Here is a 22,119-nt window from a genome sequence, read left to right as displayed (position 1 = left end):
ACAAAAACCTTTGCAAGCAGGAAGTCTTAGGTTCAAACCCTGGCATCTCCAGGTGGGGCTGGGAATGTCCCCTCTGAAACCCATGAAAGTCAATAAAGGTAAAGGTAAAGGTACCCCTGCCTGTACGGGCCAGTCTTGACAGACTCTAGGGTTGTGCGCTCATCTCACTCTAGAGGCCGGGAGCCAGCGCTGTCCGCAGACACTTCCACGTCACGTGGCCAGCATGACGAAGCTGCTCCGGAGAACCGGCACCAGAGCAGCACACGGAAACGCTGTTTACCTTCCCGCTGTAAAGCGGTATCTATTTATCTACTTGCACTTAGAGGTGCTTTCGAACTGCTAGGTGGGCAGGAGCTGGGACCGAACAACGGGAGCTCACCCTGCCGCGGGGATTCGAACTGCCGACCATGCGATCGGCAAGTCCTAGTCGCTGAGGTTTTACCCACAGCGTCACCCGCGTCCCTTTTCATGAAAGTCAGTACCAGTCGATAAAGACTGGTCTCAGAACCCAACAACTGCCCTGTGACAGAGAATCTGGAGCAAAAGGTGGCAGTAATAGATTCTTGGTATCTTGCTTTGCCTTTGCTAGAACTTGATCCTCAAATGTACCTGCCCATGAACCCCTTCCTCTGGCTCTTCCAGACACAATTCTACTTTCTATATCTGCAGCTATGCCCATTTGGACCACGTCCCTGTCTGGGCATCCAGCAGCTAAGAGTGGACCCCTGCTCAAGGTGACACGCCAAGTCCATCTAGCTCAGCATTGTCAACATGGTCTGGTAACAGCTCAATACATGTTTTGAGCTCACCAGGGGAATAATATTATCACCTAAGCAGATTGCAAAGTGCAAACAGGTAGATACAGGTGTAGGAGAACCTTTGGGAAACCTGGTCTCCAAACATCAGGGCTGCAAAATGGGAGGGCAATTCAGCCCAGCACTACGGTTCGTGTTTTGTTTGAACTGCAAGTAGCCCCTTCATAGAAATGGTACTTCTACTTACCCGTTGGCCAATGAGGCCTTGTTCTCCTGGAATCCCAAGAGGTCCAAGATCACCCTAATGGGGCAGAGAGGGAAGGATGGGGAGGCAAATTTTGAAGACAAAATTATTACATTAGAAACTATTACATCTTATTACATTAGAAAACTGCATGAAGCAAGGCTGCAAGGTTCTCAGGGTTTCAGAGCTTTAAGCCTGAGGGAGCAGAGTCCAGGAAACAAGGGGTGGAGCCTGGTCACCTGGGTGAGGGCAGAGCTTGGGTATGCCTGATGACTCAAAAGCTGGAGTCTGAGGGGTGCTGGAGGAGCAAAAACTGATGATAGCCTCAGCCCTTGACTCCGAGAAAGCTAAAATCTTGAATAATTCACATGCAACCCTGACACTTGATAACACCAATGTGAAGAAAACAAACCAGGAGAAGTTATTTGATCGCTCAGAATGCAAGAACTGAAGTCAAATGCAAGATAACGATGTATTTATTCATTTACTCACTAGATTTAGACCCCAGCCTTTCCTCTATGGAGCTCAAGGTAGTGTACATGGTTCTCCCCTGTTCCCCTGACCCAATTTATGCTCACAACTCTGTGAGACAGGTTAGGCTAACACAGAGGCAGTGACTGGCTTGCTCAAGGTCCCCCAGAGGGCTTTATGGGCTCCTTGGTCCTAATCTGACATGGAGAAAGAGGGGGTGTAATACTTCACACAATGCATAATGCAGTTGCAGAAGTTGCTGCCACATCTGGGGTCATGATGCTCACTGGCCTCAAAGGCTTTTTAAATACACAATTTTTCAGCGAAGGGATATTTTCCAAGGGCCCCTGCGGAAAACCTATGTATTGACCACTCATTCTGATTTGTTTGCACAAGGGCTGAACAGAGGCTGGATGCTATGCCTCTCATTAGTGCAAAGCCCCTGCTTGCATTCGGGACATAGACTAGGTTGGGTACAGAGTGATCTGGCCCCAATTGGACCCCAAACTGGAAAGAGACTGACTTACACAACTGCAGTGAACACATATCTTCCCATAGCCATTTGTTCCTCACATACCTTTCAACCATTTTCTAAACTACAAAAAGTCCCGGGTTTTTTTGAGTGAATTTGTTTTGTTGTAGCCCAAGGAACCAAAGACAAGCAGTAGCACAAATAATCACACACTTGTGACAATCACGCCAGTATTCTTTTAACTGAACTGAGCAGAGAGTCCCTTCCAGCGGATACGACTGTCCATTTCCCCTTTCCTGCTCACAACAGGACCTTGCTCCCTGATAGGCCAGCCGATGGGAAAGGCTGCAGATCAAGAAACATAAATGGGAGCTTTTGTTCCAGGGAAAGGTTAAGAAGGTTGCCAAGTGGCAGGCAGAGACCGCAGAGCTGAAATCTTAGACAGACCCTGGGGGGAGCAGAGGGGGAGAGGTCCAAAGAAACAGTAGCTCTGCTGCTGCCTTTAGAAGGCTTGCCAAGGCAAACATAGCCATGGGGTGAGAAGGGGGGGGCACAAGCAATAAAGGAAACTGCACTGAAAGCAAAGTAAGTTCTCCACCATATATGTGATACAACCTCTTCAGCAACAAGGGCAAAAACCTTAATCAGCTGACAAGAAATAAAAAGGGGGGCTATTCTTCTTTTAAGAGCCCAGAATGGGAGGGGGGGAGAGATAATTTAAACTGCTAACATCTGTGGTACGGCGAAAGCCATTCATTTGGCATCCTGTGTCAGAAGGACAGAAGATAGTCCTTCTTCACCCAGCGCATAATAAAACTATGGCACTTCCTCCGCCAGGAAGCGGTGATGGACACCAGCCCAGATGACTTTAGAAGAGGATTGGACAAATTCATGGAGGGCAGGCTATAAATGGAATTGCAATTCTTAACTCTTATAATGATATAGTATACTCAGCTCTACCTCTCTTTCAAATCAGAACCAGTGAAGGTGGTGAAGGTCCTGTGTGAGTGTCTGGAGGTGGTTGGAGGATGGATGGCGGATAACAGATCGAGGCTGAATCCTGACAAGACAGAAGCACTGTTTTGGGGGGACTGGGGGCAGGCAGGTGTGGAGGACTCCTTGGTCCTGAATGGGGTAAACGTACCCCTGAAGGACCAGGTGCACAGCCTGGGGATCATTTTGGATTCACAGCTGTCCATGGAGGCGCAGGTCAATTCTGTGTCCAGGGCAGCTGTCTACTAGCTGAGACCCTACCTGCCCAGGTAGCTGTCTACTAGCTGACACCCTACCCAGGCTGAGACCCTACCTGCCCATGCACTGACTTGCCAGAGTGGTGCATGTCCTGCTTATCTCCCTCTGGGACTACTGCAATGTGCTCTACGTGGGGCTACCTTTGAAAGTGACCTAGAAACTACAATTAATCCAGAATGCGGCAGCTAGACTGGTGCCTGGGAATGGCCGCCAAGACCACCGGTCTTGAAAGACCTACAATGCCTCCCAGTACGCTTCCAAGCACAACTCAAAGTGTTGCTGCTGACCTTTAAAACCCTAAATGGCCTCAATCCAGTATATCTGAAGGAGCGTCTCCACCCCCACCGTTCTACCCGGACACTGAGGCCCAGCGCTGAGGGCCTTCTGGCGGTTCCCTCACTGCGAGAAGCCAAGTTACAGGGAACCAGGCAGAGGGCCTTCTTGGTAGTGGCACCGCCCTGTGGAACGCCCTCCCACCAGATGTCAAAGAGAACAACAACTACCAGACTTTTAGAAGACATCTGAAGGCAGCCCCGTTTAGGGAAGCTTTTAATGTTTGATGCATTACTGTATTTTAATATTTTGTTGAAAGCCGCTCAGAGTGGCTGGGGAACCCAACCCTATGGGTGGGGTATAAATAATAAATATGTAATTAGTTACAGATAGGTAGCCGTGTTGGTCTGCCATAGTCAAAACAAAAAAAATTCCTTCCAGTAGCACCTTAAAGACCAACTAAGTCAGTTCTTGGTATGAGCTTTCGTGTGCATGCACACTTCTTCAGATACACTGAAACAGAAGTTTCCAGACCCTTCTATATAGTGAGAAGGTGGGGAGGGGTATTACTCAGAAGGGTGGTGGGAATGGGTGATTGGCAGATAGCTGTGATGAGCCTGTTGACGACTCTTAACGACTGCAATAGGTCTTACAGGAAAAAGCAAGGGGTGAGAAGGTGAAAAATGGCTTTGTTTTAAATATATTATTATTATTATTCCTTTTATTTTTATTTTATGTTGTTCAATTAAACTATTAACAGCAGCAGCAGCAGCAGCAGCAACAACAACAACAACAACAACAACAACAACAACAACAACAACAACAACAACAGTAACAGACTTTTATACCACAAATGTTCTGTTTTGGGGGAGGGCCATGGTACAAGAGCACCCCTTCAGACAGCAAGCATGTGGTAGTGCTGGGGAACCAGCACAGAACTAATAAAGCAGAATAAATCCACCGCTAATGTCCCCTTACTGTGTCAAGAACATGTAGAATATACCTGCAACAAAACACCAGTCTGGAGAGGCCCTTAGTTTGGACTAACCCAAATTGAGAACCAGACTTTTGCCATGTCCACCTTGCTGCCTACAACTGGCCTACCCCCACCTTTGCCTTCATCCATCTTGTCAAAAACAGCCCAGATGTCATGGTTGCAGAGGAATGGTGGCAGGAACCAGCTGGGGAACCACCCAGGGAAGAAGGTGCACAGCACAGCAACTGGTGGTGAGACAATGAGCAGTGGTCAGAGGGAGAAGACTGGAAAGAGGAGGTGTCAGAAGCGAAGAGGTAACAGTGCTTAGTGAGCGGATTGAGTCTGTGGCACAGAGAAGTTCAGAATCAGGGACAGAATCAGAAGAGGCAGAGACCTAGAGGCAGAGATGAGTCAGGCTGCTGAAGAGGCACAGGTGTTTCCTCCTCCTGGTGTGATAATCTCCCATCCCACATGTCTCCCAGAACCAGAAGAGGAATAAAGAGCGCAAAAGAGAGGTTAGTTTCACATAGATGCAGTCTCAGATTGCTTTGGGGGAACCCTGGAGAGGAGGGAACTGTGGGAAGGCAGGGACCTTCAGTGTCTGCTACTGGGGACAAGACTTGCCAGAGATGAGCTGCTATGCTTTATAGGTGTGACGTTCCTGTGCAGATCGTGTTTTTGCCAATAGTCTATGCCAACTTTGAACTGTATGATTTACTGACCAGAACGCTCTTTGACACCAAGACATTGCAGAAACAAAAGCCACAATTACCCCTCTGACTGAACATCGCATATAGAGGTGTGTGTTCCCCTGCCACCCCTATTTACCTTCATGCCTGTTTCGCCTGGAAGTCCACGCTGCCCTGCCAGGCCAGGAGGTCCCTGGTAGAGTGGGGAGGAAGAAAAAAGTAAAAGGTCATTGTCAACAAATGGAGAACACATCTGTATAGCAAATGAACATGCAATTATAAATTACTCAATGATTACCCACAGATAACCTATATGGACCATAAAGAAGGCTGATCGCCGAAGAATTGATGCTTTTGAATTATGGTGCTGGAGGAGACTCTTGCAAAAGACAAACAAGGAAGGAAAGACCACTCTCTTATCTGCTCTCTCTCCCTCCCACCCACCATGATTTCTGGCAAAACGGCTCCCATGGACTAGCAAAACACAAAAAGTAAGGCTGATCAACGAAGAATGGATGCTCTTCAATTATGGTGCTGGAGGAGACTCTTGAGAGTCCCATGGACTGCAAGAAAATCAAATGCATCCATTCTGAAGGAAATTAGCCCTGAGTGCTCACTGGAAGGACAGATCCTGAAGATGAGGCTCTAGTACTTTGGCCACCTCATGAGAAGAGAAGACTCCCTGGAAAAGACCCTGATGTTGGGAAAGATGGAGGGCACAAGGAGAAGGGGATGACAGAGGACGAGATGGTTGGACAGTGTTCTTGAAGCTACAAACATGAGTCTGACCAAATTGCGGGAGGCAGTGGAAGACAGAAGTGCCTGGCGTGCTCTGGTCCATGGGGTCACAAAGAGTCGGACACGAGTAAACGACTAAACGACAACAACAACAAACCTATTTGAACTCACTATTTCCTACCCGCCATGTATATTTTTTAGTCCTGTCATTGTAACGTCCACTTTCCCCTCCTCCATCATTGTACCATCAGTTTAATGGAGTTCACTTGAGAAAATAACAAGTCTTGTCAGGCAGTTAATATGGTGTATTTTGGTGATTATAAATTTGGAATTAAGCTGGATTTAACCTCGGTGGTGTCTCTTGTATCTTCTTTTTCTTACTTTACAGATGTTGGTTTATATTACAGATGCATGTTCAGCCAATGGCTCCATTGCATTTTCCCAGGAATAAATGCCAATAAAGTTTATTCATTGGAAATGCAGTTCTTCTCCCATACCCAGTAAGTTTCTTCCTGCAATTATCAAACACCCTGTGAATGAGAGGACATGAATGGACTTCTGCAAAGATTAAAGAGGTGGGTGTGAGAGAGGGGAAGATTATTCTCTACCTTATGTCCAATTTCTCCCAAAGGCCCAGGTGGACCTTGAGCTCCCTGAGGTCCCTGAAATAAAGATGCATATTGTTAAGAATGTATGGAAAGCGTCCTGCTGGATCAAAACAAAGGGCCACATAGAGTAAATAAGCACCCTGCTCCCAACAATGGCCAGCCAATGCTCCCTGCAATGCTTATAAACAGGGCATGCATCCCCCCACAACTACTGCCCTTCCAGCAACTAGTATTGCAGGGGTAGACTGCCTCTGAATATGGAGGTTCTGTTTAGCTACCATGATTAATAGCCACCTCTCCTACTCTGATTTGTCTACAGTGGTACCTCCGTTTTCCAACAGCTTAGTTCCTGAACAACTCAGAACCCGAATGCTGCAAACCCGGAAGTAGGTGTTCTGGTTTTCCAACTTTGCCCCGGAAGCCGAATGTGCTCCTGAGCTTCCGTTTTTATGGTTGTGCAGCAAATCTGAGTCCCCCACATAGTAATTAAGGCTTTCCCCCTCCCATTTAACACTTAAGCTGCAAATTTAAGTTTCCCCCCATAGTAATGAAAGTCTTCCATTTCTGATTGCAGTGTTCTGAGGTGATATTTGGTGCTTTAAGCTTTTGCTATTTCATTTGTGTGGCTTTTTCATTTTTCATTTTTGTGTCTGTGACTTGTTTTTTGTTTTATTGATTCATTGTATAACTGCAGAAATGGATAAAAGTCCCCCATCCAAACAATGACTATCATCAGTGCGGGTAAGATTTTTTTTTTACTGTTAATTTTTATCATCTACAATACTGTCTTATTTATTTTATAGTACATTACATTGATTATTGCTTTCATTTTATGACTCAATAGTCTCGTTAGATAGTAAAATTCATGTTAAATTCCTGTTTTAGGGATTGTTTTGAAAAGTCTGGAACAGATTAATCTGTTTTGAATTACTTTCTATGGGAAAGTACGCCTTGGTTTGGGAATGCTTTGGTTTTGGAACGGACTTCCGGAACAGATTAAGTTTGAGAACCACGGTACCACTGTAATTCTTGTTTTAGGGTGGTTGACACCACATCCGAAGTCTCCTATAGGCTGCATTTTGTTATGGATTTGGGAATGCCTGTCTAATGTCTTAGAACAGTTAGAAGATCTCTGCTGGATTAGATCAAAGGTTCATCTGGTCCAGTGTTATATCCCCCACAAGCTGAACATAAAGTCCTTCCCACAGTTTTACAGAATTATTGAATCATTCATCTCCCTTCCCCATGTCCCAGCAACTGATATTCAGAGGTAGGCTGCCTTTGCTCATGGATGCTCTGTTCAGGAGGAGAGCATTGTGTTGGTGGCTCTGCTTTTATGGAATTCTCTCCCCAGAAGTAGCCTGCTGGAGCCTGTCTCCCATTAGAAAGAAAGTTTAGATTTGTTGTGGCCTGGGATGAGGGGGCTGTGGTGGGTACTTGCCGGGTCTCCTGGAGGCCCTTTAGCTCCTTGAGGTCCAGAAGGTCCTTGGATACCCTGGAATAAAGCAGGACAACAAAAAGTTCAGAGTTGGAGGTTGCGGATTGTCACACCTCTTAGTCACTCATTAGCACCTTGCAAATAAAAGGAGCAAGAAGGTGATTCAGAACTAGGAAGGAGAAATGACCTAGTGCCTCACTCTCTGGAATGGCAACTGACCCAATTCCAGAGAAATGGTATGACCAATGAAGACATTTAATTTAACCTGTTAGATATTCTATCAGGGCACATATATCGTTCCATTTAGGCGGGGGGGGGGGGGGGGAACAAAACCCACATCAACTCATAATCCCCTAGTGCAGGGGAACCTGTGGCCCTCCAGATGCTGTTGGACAGAAACCATGTCATCCCTGACCTTTGGCCATGCTGGCTGGAGTTGATGAGAGGCCAAGGACAGCAAGGCCCACAAATATTCCTCACCCCTAGTGGTTGCAAGGTCAGGCCAAAGGTCTATCTAGACACAGATTTATAATTTATTTCTAGGGATCCCGGACCATATTTCCTACTAATGCCTGAAATGTTCTTGATTGGGGGCGGGGGGGGGGGCGGGAATCCAGGCTCTGTTTAGAAATCTCTAATGAAGGAGAATCCATCATCTTCCAAGGCAGTCTGTTTCACTGTCAAACTGCTTGTACCATCAGGAAGTTCTTCCTAATGTTTAGCTGAAATATCCTTTCTTGTTATCAGTCGCTGATTCTGCTCCCACCTTCTGGAGCAACAGAAAACAAATCTTCTCCATGGTTTATGTTTCCCACATCACAGTGGTCAATCAGATGCCCAGTGAGCTTCATGGTTGAGCGGGAATTTGAACCCTTGATCCCCCAGGTCCTAGTCCAGCGCTCTAACCATTGTAATTATACCACCACTGGCTCTCATCCTCCATCTGGCAGCCCTTCGGGTATTAGAAGATGGCTACCATACCACCTCTCAGTCTTGTCTTCTCCAGGCTAATATATATATATATGTACTGTAATATGTTTATGTAACCCACCCTGGGACAATTCGTTGAACAAGAGGCAATAAATTTTACAATAAATAAGAATAAATACAAACACAATAATCATGACCAGAAGTCCCTTTTAAAGCTACCTAAGCGAGCAACCACCACCACTTCTTGCAGCAACAAATTTACATAATTAATTATGCATTGTGTAAAGGCATCAATGGTCCTGGGCATATAATTGTAAGCTTCCACCTGCTAAAGAATAGTTATGTTAAGATTAATTTGTGAAACAGCAGGAATGTTGGAACTTACTGACTTTGGGCAAAAATGAGGAATGGGAGAAGGGAGTAGAACGTGACTTTGTGTTATCACAGGGTGGTTCACAACATAAAAATACAAAATGAGAAAACAAAATACGTAATAAAAACAAAAACGAACCAATGATGTGCTAGTCAACCAAAGGCCTGGATACAGAGAAACATTTTTGTCTGGGGCCTAAAGATGTAGGGAGAAGGTGGCAGGTGATCCAGGGGAGAGCATTCTACAAATTGGAGCCACTGCAGAAAAGGCAGATTCTCAGGTTGCCTCCCTCCAAACCTCTTGTGGAGGAGGAACACAAAGATGGGCCTCAGATGATGATTGCAGGATCCAGTTGTAGATACAGGTAGGTCGCCATGTTGGTCTGCCATAGTCGAAACAAAAATAAAAAAACTCCTTCCAGTTGCACCTTAAGAGACCAACTAAGTTTGTTACCGGTATGAGCTTTCGTGTGCATGCATACTTCTTCAGATAGGTATCTGAAGAAGTGTGCATGCACACGAAAGCTCATACCAATAACAAACTTAGTTGGTCTCTAAGGTGCTACTGGAAGGAATTTTATTATTTAGGATCCAGTTGGTTCATCTAGAGAGAGGCAGGCCTTCAGGTATTGCAGTTTTAGTCCTTTATATCTTTATGAGTCTGCCTGGGCATTAAGATAATGCCTCGAGAAGCCATGCTCATAAGCCTCGAGACTGTCAGAGTCAGTATATATAATGCTTATTATGTTGTTTGTACTTCAGCTCTAACACGTTACTTTCCATACATTGCTGAGATGCTTGTTGTGCATCTCAAAATAAACAGATAAAATTATTAAGTAAAGAAACACAAGTTTGCTATAAAACAGGATGCAGCATGAACTTACAGGGAAGCCACGAGATCCCATCTCACCAGTCTCTCCTATCTTTCCCTGAAAACACAGTTACAGTTATGAGTATGAATCCAAACAAAAACGTGCCTTGGTAAGCTGGCAGCAAAAGCACAGTGGAAGATAAAGGATGCTTACTACACTTCAGGGACAATCCAGGTGGGGTGGCTGTTCAGAGAAGGGCTGGGGGAATCTGTGGCCCTCCAGATGTTGCAATACATGGAGAGCTACAGGTTCCAGAATTCCTGTGTTGAAGGCTGGTCCTTCCTCCGTTTTAACCATTTTTGAAAAGCAAAGCAAAGCAAAGCAAAGCAAAGCCTATACCATTTGCTAACCACAATCTTCACCAATATGATGCCCTCTAGCTGTTATGGACTACAACTCCCATCACCCCCAGTGTTGTTGGCTGGAACGGATGGGAGTTGTAGTCCAAAACAGCTGGGAAAGCACCAGATCAATGAAGGCTGGCTTAGAGAGGGGCTGGGAATGCTGCTAAGCACATTGCTGGTGAGACTCGGGCCACTTGCCATCTTAATTTTTCCAGAGGTGAATTTGTGTCTGGGACCTGTATTTCACACATTCCCCTGCCTCCCAGAGCCTGCACACATTTTTGTCTTAAGTCCATCTTGTGCTACAGTGTGCTGAGAAGCCTGTTGAGAGAAGGATCCTCTATGATATAACTAGGCATATGGTTAACCTCCTGTTGTGGTTTTTTTGGGGGGGGGGGGGATGGGGAATAAAATAACTAGTATGAATCCTTTAGGAAAGAATTACGGTACCTGTTCTTTCTCCTATGTATAAACTTCAGGAGAGAACCATTTACATATCAGTTTCTCATTACTGGCATGGGTACCTTACCTGGGACAGGTAATGTGTGCATAGATAGGTAAGAGTGGCCAGTGTGTTTCCCCACTCTTTTGTGGGGGAAGCTTGGCTCCCACCCCACAATTCACCCTTTACAGTCGCTTCCAAAAGATCTGTTTATTGAGCATTCATCCTGATATTTTTTCCAGGAAGGTTAGGCAAAAATGCAATGAAGTACAATGCAAGCAATTGTTATCCCATAGTTTCCAAAGGAATTCTCCCGCCACTTTCCTTATCACAACAAATCTGATATTTGGGGGGGGGGCGGGGCACGAGTGGGTTTGTTGCGCAAGACCCATCCAACCAGCCTTAGTGGTGGTACCTGAATTTGCCAGTATGTGTTTGGATCCCACTTGAAGATAGCAATAGTCTGAAAGCGCCCCAAATAACATGTGGTTGCCTCCAAATCTAGGGCTGCTTTCCTCTTTTGCAGTCCCCATTCAGAGTTCTGGCAAGCTGTCTGCCTCTTTGCATCCTGCCCTCAAGCTCCTTACAAGTTTGTCCAATTAAAAGAGCATTTCACAGTACATTATTCACTCCACCCCCACAGTAAAACCCTAGTCTGTGTTTTGGAAAGCAGCACTGGGAGAAGTGGGTCTGTGATGTCACTGTTGTCAGTCAAAGAGCCCTGTGCACAGCTGGTTTATGTTGAAAACTGGCCGGATCATTTTCTTCTATAATGCTACAGAGAATATGGTACATCTGGCCTAATCAGGGGAAGTTCTACTGTGTCAAGGCCACTCTGTTAAAATGTGCCTATGCATTTATGCACACAAAATTCAATAGACTTAGATCTGCATTGCACTGTGGCCCATAAATTGTTGTTAGGTTCTGGGGGAGGGCAGGTGGAGTATGGGGATGGGGAAATCATTTTGTTGCTATTGTTCATTTTCCTTTTTAGCCATAGTATAGTTCAGGGAGTCCTACTAAAACTAGATCTGAGTTAAAAACAGCCCAAATTCAGTTTTGCAGAATGGAATTAATGTGCACATCTCTTTCAGACACTCCAAAGTTTAACTGACTTACCTGTTGCCCATCTGGTCCCTGTTTCCCTGGATGTCCTGGAAGACCCTGTTAAAAGGAAGAAAGGAATTTTATTAATATTATTTTTATTATTACTGTTATTTTCTCCCATCCTTGCTCCTGAAGGAGCCCAGGGCAGGAAACACAAAGGTGGACTGGGAAATATCTCTCCTTAAAAGGCTTGTTGGAGGAGGAAGGTCTCCAGCAGGCAACACTAAGTCTCTGCCCATCTAATATCTGAGGGAACTCTAAAAGATAGGTGCCTGATTCCTATATTGTGTGGAACAGACCTGCTGATAAGATGGCATCTGCAGGAGGTCCTCACCTGAAGAACACAGTGATCAGTTGGAGTGAGAAAATCTTACTAGTATATAGTTCCATCTATGTGCATGGGACGCGGATGGCGCTGTGGGTTAAACCACAGAGCCTAGGGCTTGCTGATCAGAAGGTCGGCGGTTCGCACCCGCGCAACTGGGTGAGCTCCCGTTGCTCGGTCCCTGCTCCTGCCAACCTAGCAATTCGAAAGCACATTGAAGTGCAAGTAGATAAATAGGTACCACTCCAGCGGGAAGATAAACGGCGTTTCCGTGTGCTGCTCTGGTTTGCCAGAAGCGGTTTAGTCATGCTGGCCACATGACACGGAAGCTGTACACCAGCTCCCTCGACCAATAAAGCGAGATGAGCGCCGCAACCCCAGAGTCATCCGCGACTGGACCTAATGGTCAGGGGTCCCTTTACCTTTATGTGCATGGCACCTTACAAAAGAACAGATAGGAGAGGTCCTTACCCCCATGAGGCTTACTGCCTAAAACAGGGAATCAACTGAAGAAGGGGAAATGGCGGCATAGGTAGGCAAGGGAAAAAATGCTTTGACTTAAGGCTCATCCACACCTCCACTTACCCCATGCTTAGAAAGCACAGGCCCAAGTGGTTTTCTGCTTGGGCCCAAGTGGTTTTGCCTTTGCCCTCTTGCTTTCCCCTGGGAAACCTGCTCTTTAAGGCCATATTGGAGCAAACACCAATCTGGAGAAATCCTGATTGACATTTGCTTCAGTCCGGAGGTAAACAGCGGGTTTTCCCAGGAGAAAATGGTGGGGCGACTGGAAGAGTGAATGAGGAGCCTTTAGCTAGACCAGAGGATTGGGCCAAATGCTTCCCAGTGAGGTGGAAGAGGGCTCTGATGTGGCTTTGAAAAATCCTGCCCTGCTGTGTGCTGCCAGAGCCAAACTCTGCAAACCTTCAGGGTATTATATCAAGAGTCCTGGTTTCCAAGAGCCCTTTGAAAGCTTTCTCATGATAAGAACTGTTCTGACTTTCTGCACAGATGGATTATTTTTAGCCATGTGAGAGCATTCTGTTGACTCCAAAATAAAAAGGCTTTGCCTTTGGTTGCTTTGGCAATATTTTAGCCACCATGAATTCACAGAGATCATATCTATGCAAATAAGTAAGGTATGTACTGAATTCAGATGAAGTCTAAAGAATGAGGTACGTTTGCCTCTTAAATGCAGACAGAATCGAATTTCTTCTCCATCCTAGTCAAGACTGTAAAAACACAGTGCAGAAAAGGTGTGAGTTAAACATCAGAATGGGAAGGGGATGGAAAAATCCTGGTGGAAACACCCCTCTTTTTTGTCTTTTGACCCTTCACCCTGATATTTAACGTGATTTAGCTCTGAGGAGGAGCCCAAACCCTGAAAGCTTCAAGGTCAAGCCTGGAGATTGATAGCAATGCTTCTGCCAGCCTGGGAGACTCCCCTGTTCAGCAGATGAGCTAGCATGAATATTCTAAAGTTCTGACCCAATTTAAAACCTCAGCTTTCAGTCAACTCTCTACATCACAATAGGTTGCTTGTCCGTGGGTTCTAGGTATAAACGGCCTCGGTCCTGAATACCTGAAGGAGCATCTCCACCCCCATGGTTCAGCCCGCACACTGAGATCCAGTGCCGAGGGCCTTCTAGCGGTTCCCTCATTGCGAGAAGTAAGGTTACAGGGAACCAGGCAGAGGGCCTTCTCATAGCGGTGCCTGCCATGTGGAACGCCCTCCCATCAGATGTCAAGGAAATAAGCAGCTATCTTAACCTTTAAAAGACATCTGAAGGCAGCCCTGTTTAGGGAAGTTTTTAATATTTAATCTTGTATTGTTTTTAACACTCGATTGAGAGCTGCCCAAGTGGCTGGGGAAACTCAGGCAGATGGGCGGGGTATAAATTATTATTATTATTATTATTATTATTATTATTATTATTAGCATTATTATTATTAGCATTATTATGGTTTTATCAGTCTCATGCAAGGAGACCATCTTGGCTGTGACTCCTGGAAGACTTGATCATTGCCTTCCATGCCTTTCCGCACCTGGCCTGGGAGCGTGGGACCCTGACTGACTCCAGCTGCAGAAGCTGAGGCTGTTGAACAGACTCTTGTGCAGGGGTGGTAGGGGTATTGTTGCTGGATGGGGCTTTTTTGTATCTTTATTTTAGATCTTGTGATTTATGTTGAAATAGTTTTATTTGGTTGTGTATTTTTTGAATGTTTTATGTATTGTCTACTAAGTTGTGTAATTTTTTTCCCCATCTTGCAAGCCACCTAGGGCATGGTTTGAATCCTGGGTGGAATCTACACAGATATAAAAACCATTCTGAAAATGCTTTTTTTAAAAAGCGTTTAAAAAATACATTGAATTTTCCATAAGACTCACTGCCGCCATCTAGTGTATATTGCACTTAAAACACATTTAAAACGCTTTATTTGCAGCTGTATGGCTGAGTCCCTGGAAAGGCATGCAAATAAAATTATGTATGTATGCATGTACTCATAATCATACATTTGCCCATTCACAACTTGTATTCATATCAATGGCAGGGCAACAGAAGCAGAATTTGTGAGCACTTGTGGTTGTTTAGAAGCTTATATTTCAAGCACGCAATGGTTTGAGGAACTCACTGCCCTTGCTACATTTGAACATATTTCTCAGACGCATCAGTGGATATCTATTAGGACATCTGCATTATTTATATTGACTAATGTACTTAATTTAAGGGGGATGTGAAGATGATTACTGCCTCCTTAAAGTGAGCTGATGGTGCGAGCGTTTTTCTCTGTCGCTTTTTTCTTTCTTTGCTTTTCTTCTTGCTATTAAAATGTAATGATGATGACGATGACGAACTTACATTCATTGCCCAAAATATAACTCTACACACATATATGTGAGTCAGCAGCTGGCGTGTCAGACTAGGACAAGGAAGACCAGGCTTCAAATCCCACTCCCTGGATGAGCTTGACCCAATAGCTGTCTCTCACAGGATCGTTATGGAAATAAAATGGAGAGGGGGTGAATATTGTAACTTGAGCTGCTTGGAGGAAAGGCGGGCTGTAATTAATAAATAACATGAAAATAAGAATATGCTCTGGCATATTTTAAGTGGTGATTGGTGAACCCCCTTCAGTCTTATTCTGAACTGGGTTGGTATTTGCACTCTTTCTTGGAAGCCTATTAGAAAAAGCTTGCCTGCCTGAGCTACAGTAAAGTGGCCAGAATTTCACTGAAAAAAATAAACATTTCTAGGGTCATGAATACAAGGGCCAGAAAAGAACTTCTCTGAGAAATGACGCTCAATTAATAATGCTTCTTAACATTAAGGGCCAGAAAAATCCATATTCCAAACCAGGTAATTATGCACTTTGGCAAACAGCAATGAGAAATAACAAATAGAAGAGAGTGTTTTTGAGCATGTGTAAACTATGTTTATTTCACCACTAAGGAACCATTAAAAGTAGTGGGCAGAACTTCAACATATGCTTGAGACCATACACGTCTTAATCTTCATCACAAACTGAAAGAGTCACACAAATCCAACTAAACCTGGTTCAGCATCTGCCTTGCAAGGCTACGAAACATTCACAGGGTGCAGGGTCAGGAACACCAGCTCCTTAGTTTCCCACAGTGCAATGGACAAAGTTCATAACATGCCCCCAAATAATCTAACCACAATTAACATTCTCTGGAGCTGGTGGGGGGCTCACCTTAGCACCTTGCGGCCCTGGTTCACCCACTAGTCCATCAGGACCTCGAGCACCCTAGGGAAAAACACACACAGGCACACATGAATATACATAAATATACAACATTTTAAAAAGTGGGGATGGGGGAGAGGAAGAAGAAAGTTGTACACGAGGAATGAACAGCAGGTGTCTCTCTCAAGCTACAAATGGCAAAAACTGTCTAACCCTCAAATAGAGAATTTTAAAGGAGAGTGGCCAAGTCGAGTTAAAAGTATTCTCTTGTAAGAATCTTTCAATAGGACAGCAAGGAACCTTGGGCTTATCCCATGATCAAAACAGAGCTGAGGACATTTGTTTAGGGGCTCTGCCAGATAATCTATTTTTTTTCAGCAGTCACTTGATTCGCTTCTGCAACACCTATGTGGCAGATCTTAATTGAGCATCCACTCTGATTTGTTTACAAGCAGCACACCTCCTGCAATTCATCCTGCTTTGCTAGGCGGGAGGGTTAAATGTCTTCATGTTAGTCATTCATTTGTTCCATGCTATTCAGTGCATTTCTCTGTCACACACACACACACACACACACACACACACACATATACCTGCTCCTTTTTTAAAAAGTGGATTTGTTGCTGAATGGCAATGAATCCACTTTAATTTCACTAAAGCCAATGTACCAATATCTGGTTGAATTCCCCCGACCCAGTAAAATACTGACACTCTAGAGGGCCCAAAATGCTTTACATCTTGGCCTTCTGCCTCCATGAGTCACCTGCAGTGACCAACCAGGTTAAAACCAATGCCACGCAAAAAGAAGGGTAAGCTTAACATTGGTGCATCATTTTAAAGACCACAAATTAAAGAAAGAGGCAGCAAAGAAACCTGCAAACGCTTGAATAAGAAGGGGGGGGGGAAAGGGAGGGGGGAGAGCAGAATCAAGTAGCAACCCAAAACTTCAAGAACTGATCAGAGTCGACTTCATCTATCTCCTGAAGGGCAGGCCTCTCTGGGAAAGAATTCCGTGATTTGGTTGTCACTCCTGATTTTTTTTTATTAAAAAATTACACTTTCTCATTCTCTGATTGGAGCAGTAACACAGAGTACGACCCTCTTCCCTAACCTGGTGCTCCTCCAGATGCTGTTGTAGGACAAGCTCCGTCTGCTCTGACCATTGGCCATGCATACTTTGCCTGAAAATGTCACAAGTTTAATCCCTGGCATCTGCAGTTAAAATGGATATGGCAGCACATGATGGGAAAAGAAGAGACCTTTGTGTGAGTGTTTGGTTGCCTGTTACAGGAGCCATAAGGGACTGCTAGACAGACCTGAGGTGGGGAACCTCTAGTCCACAGGCCAAGCTTGGCCCACCAAGCGATTTCCCCCAAACCATTTCCACCCAGCAGAAGCGGAGGACAGGGGTTAATCCTGCATTGGCTGCACAGCCCTGTTCCCAGTTGGGTACTGGATCACTTAGCCTAGGCAGCAGGATTGACTTCCTTAGATATTCAGGATGGACTCCACTAACCCAAAAATAGTACCTCAGGTCAAGAACTTTGCTTCAGGCTAAGAACAGAAATCGTGCTCCGGCAGCAGGAGGCCCCATTAGCTAAAGTGGTACCTCAGGTTAAGAACAGTTTCAGGTTAAGAATGGACCTCCAGAATGAATTAAGTTCTTAACCCATGGTACCACTGTATATTATAATGGCCAATATTTAATTATGGGTGGTATCCAATTTTAGTCCTACTCAAGAGTATACCCATTGAAACTGATGTATATTACTAACAGGTACATTAACTTTAATGAGTCTGAACAGAATTTAGTTGGCTACAACCCCATAATTTTTATCTTACTACTCCTTTAATTAGTTCTTCTTTCACCATTTTCTTCTCAGAACAACCCTATGAGGTAGGCTAGGCTGAGAGTTTGAGACTGGCCCCATACTACCTAGTAAGGTTCTTGGCCAGGCAGGGATTTGAATCTGAAATTCCCTGGTCCTAGTACAACACTCTGAACCACTACACACCACATGCAAGACAGGCGTGATTGTGCAACACTAGACTTCTGTGAATAGTGGGGTTGGGAGCACTTGGAAATGGAAATCCCTGGTTCAGTTCATTTTCCTCCCACACACAGTACAGCTCATGCAAGCAGCCCACTCATGCAAGCTCTTAAGCAGACAGACCAGCAGCTGACTGTAACATGCAAATCAGCCAGGAAGAAAGAAGGAGAGGAGAGGAGAGGTGGGCCAGCAAGGAAATGGGAGAGGGGAAGGAGGAAAGAAAAGTGGAGCCAAACGTGATAATCATGATGCAGACTTGGAGCCAACAAAACTGAGAGCCAACACTGACCAAAGCGAGTACAGTATGAGAGAGAGGAAGAGTCACACAGAGCGGTAGTGTAACTGCATAAGATGTGCAGCGGGGAAGAGAGCCAAGCTGCTACAGCAAGCAAAACCCTGTCAATGTCCTTTTTTGTTTTATTTATTTTTTTAAAGCAAGGCAGGAACTCCTGGCCAATCTGTGATGGCAAGATCGCAGCAGGAGCCCAAACAGCTGAAAGCTTGGTGGACAGGAGGCAGTTGTAAATGCAGAGATCCTGCACTTTATTTACTTATTTGTTTGTTTTAACTGGCAGGTGGGACTGATGACTTGGCTCCAGATGGTGGGGCAGCAGCTATCTCCTGTCACACAAAATCTGAAGCTGCCTACTCCCATCCTTTTACGATAACTGGTTCTCATATCAGGGGAATCCAGCAAACTATCGCACAGGGTACGGAAGGGCTGGAAAGTCCCAACAATTCTGCGTCTCATTTGGCATTACTATGCCACTGATAAAGCACGAAAGGCATATCATCATACGCATGATAGTCCCAGGTCCTTCTTCCTGCCCCTTTCAATATATTACTTACTTATTTACTATTTCCCTTTGGAGTGTTGGGGGAGGGGTAGTATCTCTGGTGGGGGTCAGTCATGCTCCTTCTAAGGTAGTTTGCCCTCCTTTGGTCCTTGCTCTGCACTCAGTGCTCACCTGTGGCTCCTAGAAGCTGTCCTGTTAGCATGTGGCAGCGGCCACACCCCAGGAATGGCTTCAACTGGCCAGCTAAACAAGTTGAGGGAAGCAGATGGCTCTCCAACCCCAGGTGAGTTACAGACTTCCCCTGCATGCAAAGACAGGCTGCAGCGGATTGAATGGATGAGACCAAGAGGTGGTCTAGCAGTCAAGAAGGCAGTTTCTGCATGTGCTGTAGAGGGAAATGAGGGGCAGATGGGGCTCATCAGCCTGGGAAGGTAGTCCATCCAGGAGAAAGAAAACTCTGATCCTAAACCTCCACTGCTTTGTGGAATGTTTTCGGGGGAACAAAAGGCTTAGGAGTAAACCCTATACAAATCTGCAGAGGGGTTCCTAAGACGATTGAAAGGTGCTTTGTATGCCTCCCTCTGGCAACTCCTGCAGCCAAGGTAGCGCCAGATGTATTGCTCTGCTTTCATTTGGACCACATCAGCAATTCCAAGAGTTGAGCTCAGGACCTCCATACCCACTGCTCAGGCTTGCGCCCCAGGGAGGTCCCTTTGGTGGTGCTAACACAGCAGTTTGACTTCACCCTTGGAGGAACACTCCATTGTCTCTCAAGCCAGATGGACGCCAACAACTATTTTCCTTTCCAAGCAGGCAATAGGCATTTTAACTGAATTTCACTAGCATCAGTTAGGTGCAGTGGTTAGAGTATTGAACTAGGTCCTGAGAGACCAGGGTTCAAATCCACACTTGGCCATGAAGCTTTCACCTTGGACCAGTCACTGCCTCTCAGCCTTACCTATCTCCTAACAGGATTGTTGTGGTGGTTAAATGCAAGAGCATCCCTGAGCCCAGTAAGCAAGGGGGAGAGATTCAAAGCTCTTCCTGTGCTGGAAAAACTTGGTGCGAAAGGAGCTTTTAAGCTCTCGCCCTTGCATCCAAGAGTTTTAATCAGATAGCTTATTTTGTGGGGGTTTAATTGGACAGCTTTCAACCACACAAAGTTGAAATCGCAGAAGTTCATTGCACCTAAGATGTGATTGCACTGTACTGTATTTTTTACTACAAATACTGGAAAAACCACAGGATGCAAAGGCCAAACACCCTGATGAGGTACAGCTAATGCTGCCAACAACTATAGAAGCAACTGAAATGCTGTAACTTTAACGCAGCTGCTCTCTGCCATGCACAACACAGCAGTCCTCTTCAAAGTGTAAACTGAACTAATCCCTTCACTGTCCATTTTATCAACCACTGACCTCACACTGTGAACATCTTTCTGTTTGCATTTAGGATATGACTATGAACAAGTTCTACCTGTTCCTACCTCCTAGGTGCAATATCCTAGAGGCAACATTGCACCAATTAGTTGAAGCCTGTGAAATCTCTGTTAGCTGACAGTGGCAGTCACAGATGAACAAGAGAAATGGCCGCCCTGGGCCAGGAAATGGCCCCAGGGGCGCCGACTTATAAAAAATATTGGGGGGGCAGGGGCCCATACCGACTTATAAAAAATATGGGGGGGGGGGCCCAAGACCTCCAAACCGCTGCTGCTGGGGGAACGAAAGGGGCGAGCCCCGGGCTGCCCCGACCTTAAGTGAACCTGTGAGGGCCCGCCCTTTGCGGCAGCCGATTGGCTGCCGCCGTGGGCGGTGAATATTAATGAGCTAGGGGGAATCCCCGCTTCTCGCGGGGCTGACGCCAGCCCCGCGAGATTGTTGATGGGTCGAGAGCCCGCAACCCCACCCCCTCTCTAGATCGGGAGTGGCTTTGTTTTAACTCATTACTGAATGTATTTTAAAAGGTAACTATCGTCAAACAAGGAAAATAAAAAATACCAACATAATTTTGTGATTTTACAAAGCATAATATAACTAATAATTTTCTTAAATTATTGGGGGGGCAGAGCCCCCCAAAACGAATTTTTGAGGGGGCTCAGGCCCCCTCAGGCCCCATGGAGTCGGCGCCTATGAATGGCCCATCAGCAGCCAGGAGGCCCTCCAAGAATTGCACCAACTTCCAGAAATATATTTAAAAGGTTATGATGTGTTCCTTGCTATGTGATGGAACTAGTCCATAGTTAACAAACTGTTTCAGTGGCAAAATCTTCTGGGAGATATAAGACTGGCGTGCCCATAAGATGGAGTAAACATACACCTAAGATTCTGGTCCTCCAGGTCACAGGTAGGTGGTATGTGGCCCACAACAACTCCTGAAACTGCCCCATCCCTCCATCTCATCAGAGTTCCTCTCCTCTTGTTCTTTTCCTTCTTGTTTATCTTAGCTTTCAGAAGTTTTTCCTTATCCCCCTGCTTCCTTCTACAGTAGGTAGTTTCAGAGCAACTAAAAGAGGCAGTAATTATTATATTTTTACTTTGTAAACTGCTAAGAAGCCTATTTTGGCATTAAGCAGTGTATAAATTAATACACTAACAACAACATAATTATTCATGCTTTATCCATTTATTTAGTGTGTTTATGTAATGCTTTTCATCAGAAGTGGCTATCAATTAGCTAATTTGGCTCAGTTCAATGTGTTAGAAATAGCACACAAAGCCTTAAATGGTATTGGGACCCAAAACCTAAAAGAATACCTTCCCCAGTATTAACTATCTCAGGCCCTGCAATTGGCAGGGAAGGTCCTATTGGCAGTGACACCACTGGGGACTGCCAGGTTGGTATTCACCCATGACAGGGTCTTCACAAGGATAATTCCTTATTTCTGGAATTACCTTTCTGTTCATCATTGACATTCAGGAGAAGCTGAAAACATTCTTGCCTACCCAAGCATTTTATGGCTGAAAGATTCTGGATTATATCCAGTGATGGTGCTACTCAGGGTAGACTCATTGAGTTGTATCCAACTAAGTCTAGTCAGAGCAGACTGGAAGTAATGGACAGAAGTTGGTCACATATATTAACTTCAATGGGCCTACTCTGAGTAGGACTATTGTTGGATATAATCCATTGAAACAAATGGCCACAACTAACTTGGATTCATTAATTCAGTGGGTCTGCTCTGAACAGAACTTAGTTGGAAACTACCCCTTTATCTTTACACAACACTTGGCTGCAGGAGAGTCTCTCAGACAGAGATGCTTTC

General features: G+C 45.2%; 1 protein-coding gene across 4 annotated transcripts in view; it reads right to left on the bottom strand.

The window, feature by feature from the left end:
- Positions 1–22,119, bottom strand: part of COL27A1 (collagen type XXVII alpha 1 chain) — a 245,466-nt gene that overhangs the window by 61,865 nt on the left and 161,482 nt on the right. For all 4 annotated transcript variants that reach the window (XM_083721577.1, XM_083721578.1, XM_083721579.1 and 1 more), the window contains 7 exons: positions 16,019–16,072; positions 11,995–12,039; positions 10,102–10,146; positions 7,919–7,972; positions 6,478–6,531; positions 5,271–5,324; positions 1,003–1,056 (listed from right to left, as the gene is read on the bottom strand). In XM_083721577.1, the coding sequence (XP_083577703.1) occupies positions 1,003–1,056; positions 5,271–5,324; positions 6,478–6,531; positions 7,919–7,972; positions 10,102–10,146; positions 11,995–12,039; positions 16,019–16,072 (360 nt within the window). The remainder of the gene's footprint in view (positions 1–1,002; positions 1,057–5,270; positions 5,325–6,477; positions 6,532–7,918; positions 7,973–10,101; positions 10,147–11,994; positions 12,040–16,018; positions 16,073–22,119) is intronic.

This window comes from Podarcis gaigeae (genome assembly GCF_964106915.1).
Source record: "Podarcis gaigeae genome assembly, chromosome: Z".
Taxonomy (NCBI): domain Eukaryota; kingdom Metazoa; phylum Chordata; class Lepidosauria; order Squamata; family Lacertidae; genus Podarcis; species Podarcis gaigeae.
This window is presented reverse-complemented; position numbering and strand designations above follow the sequence as displayed.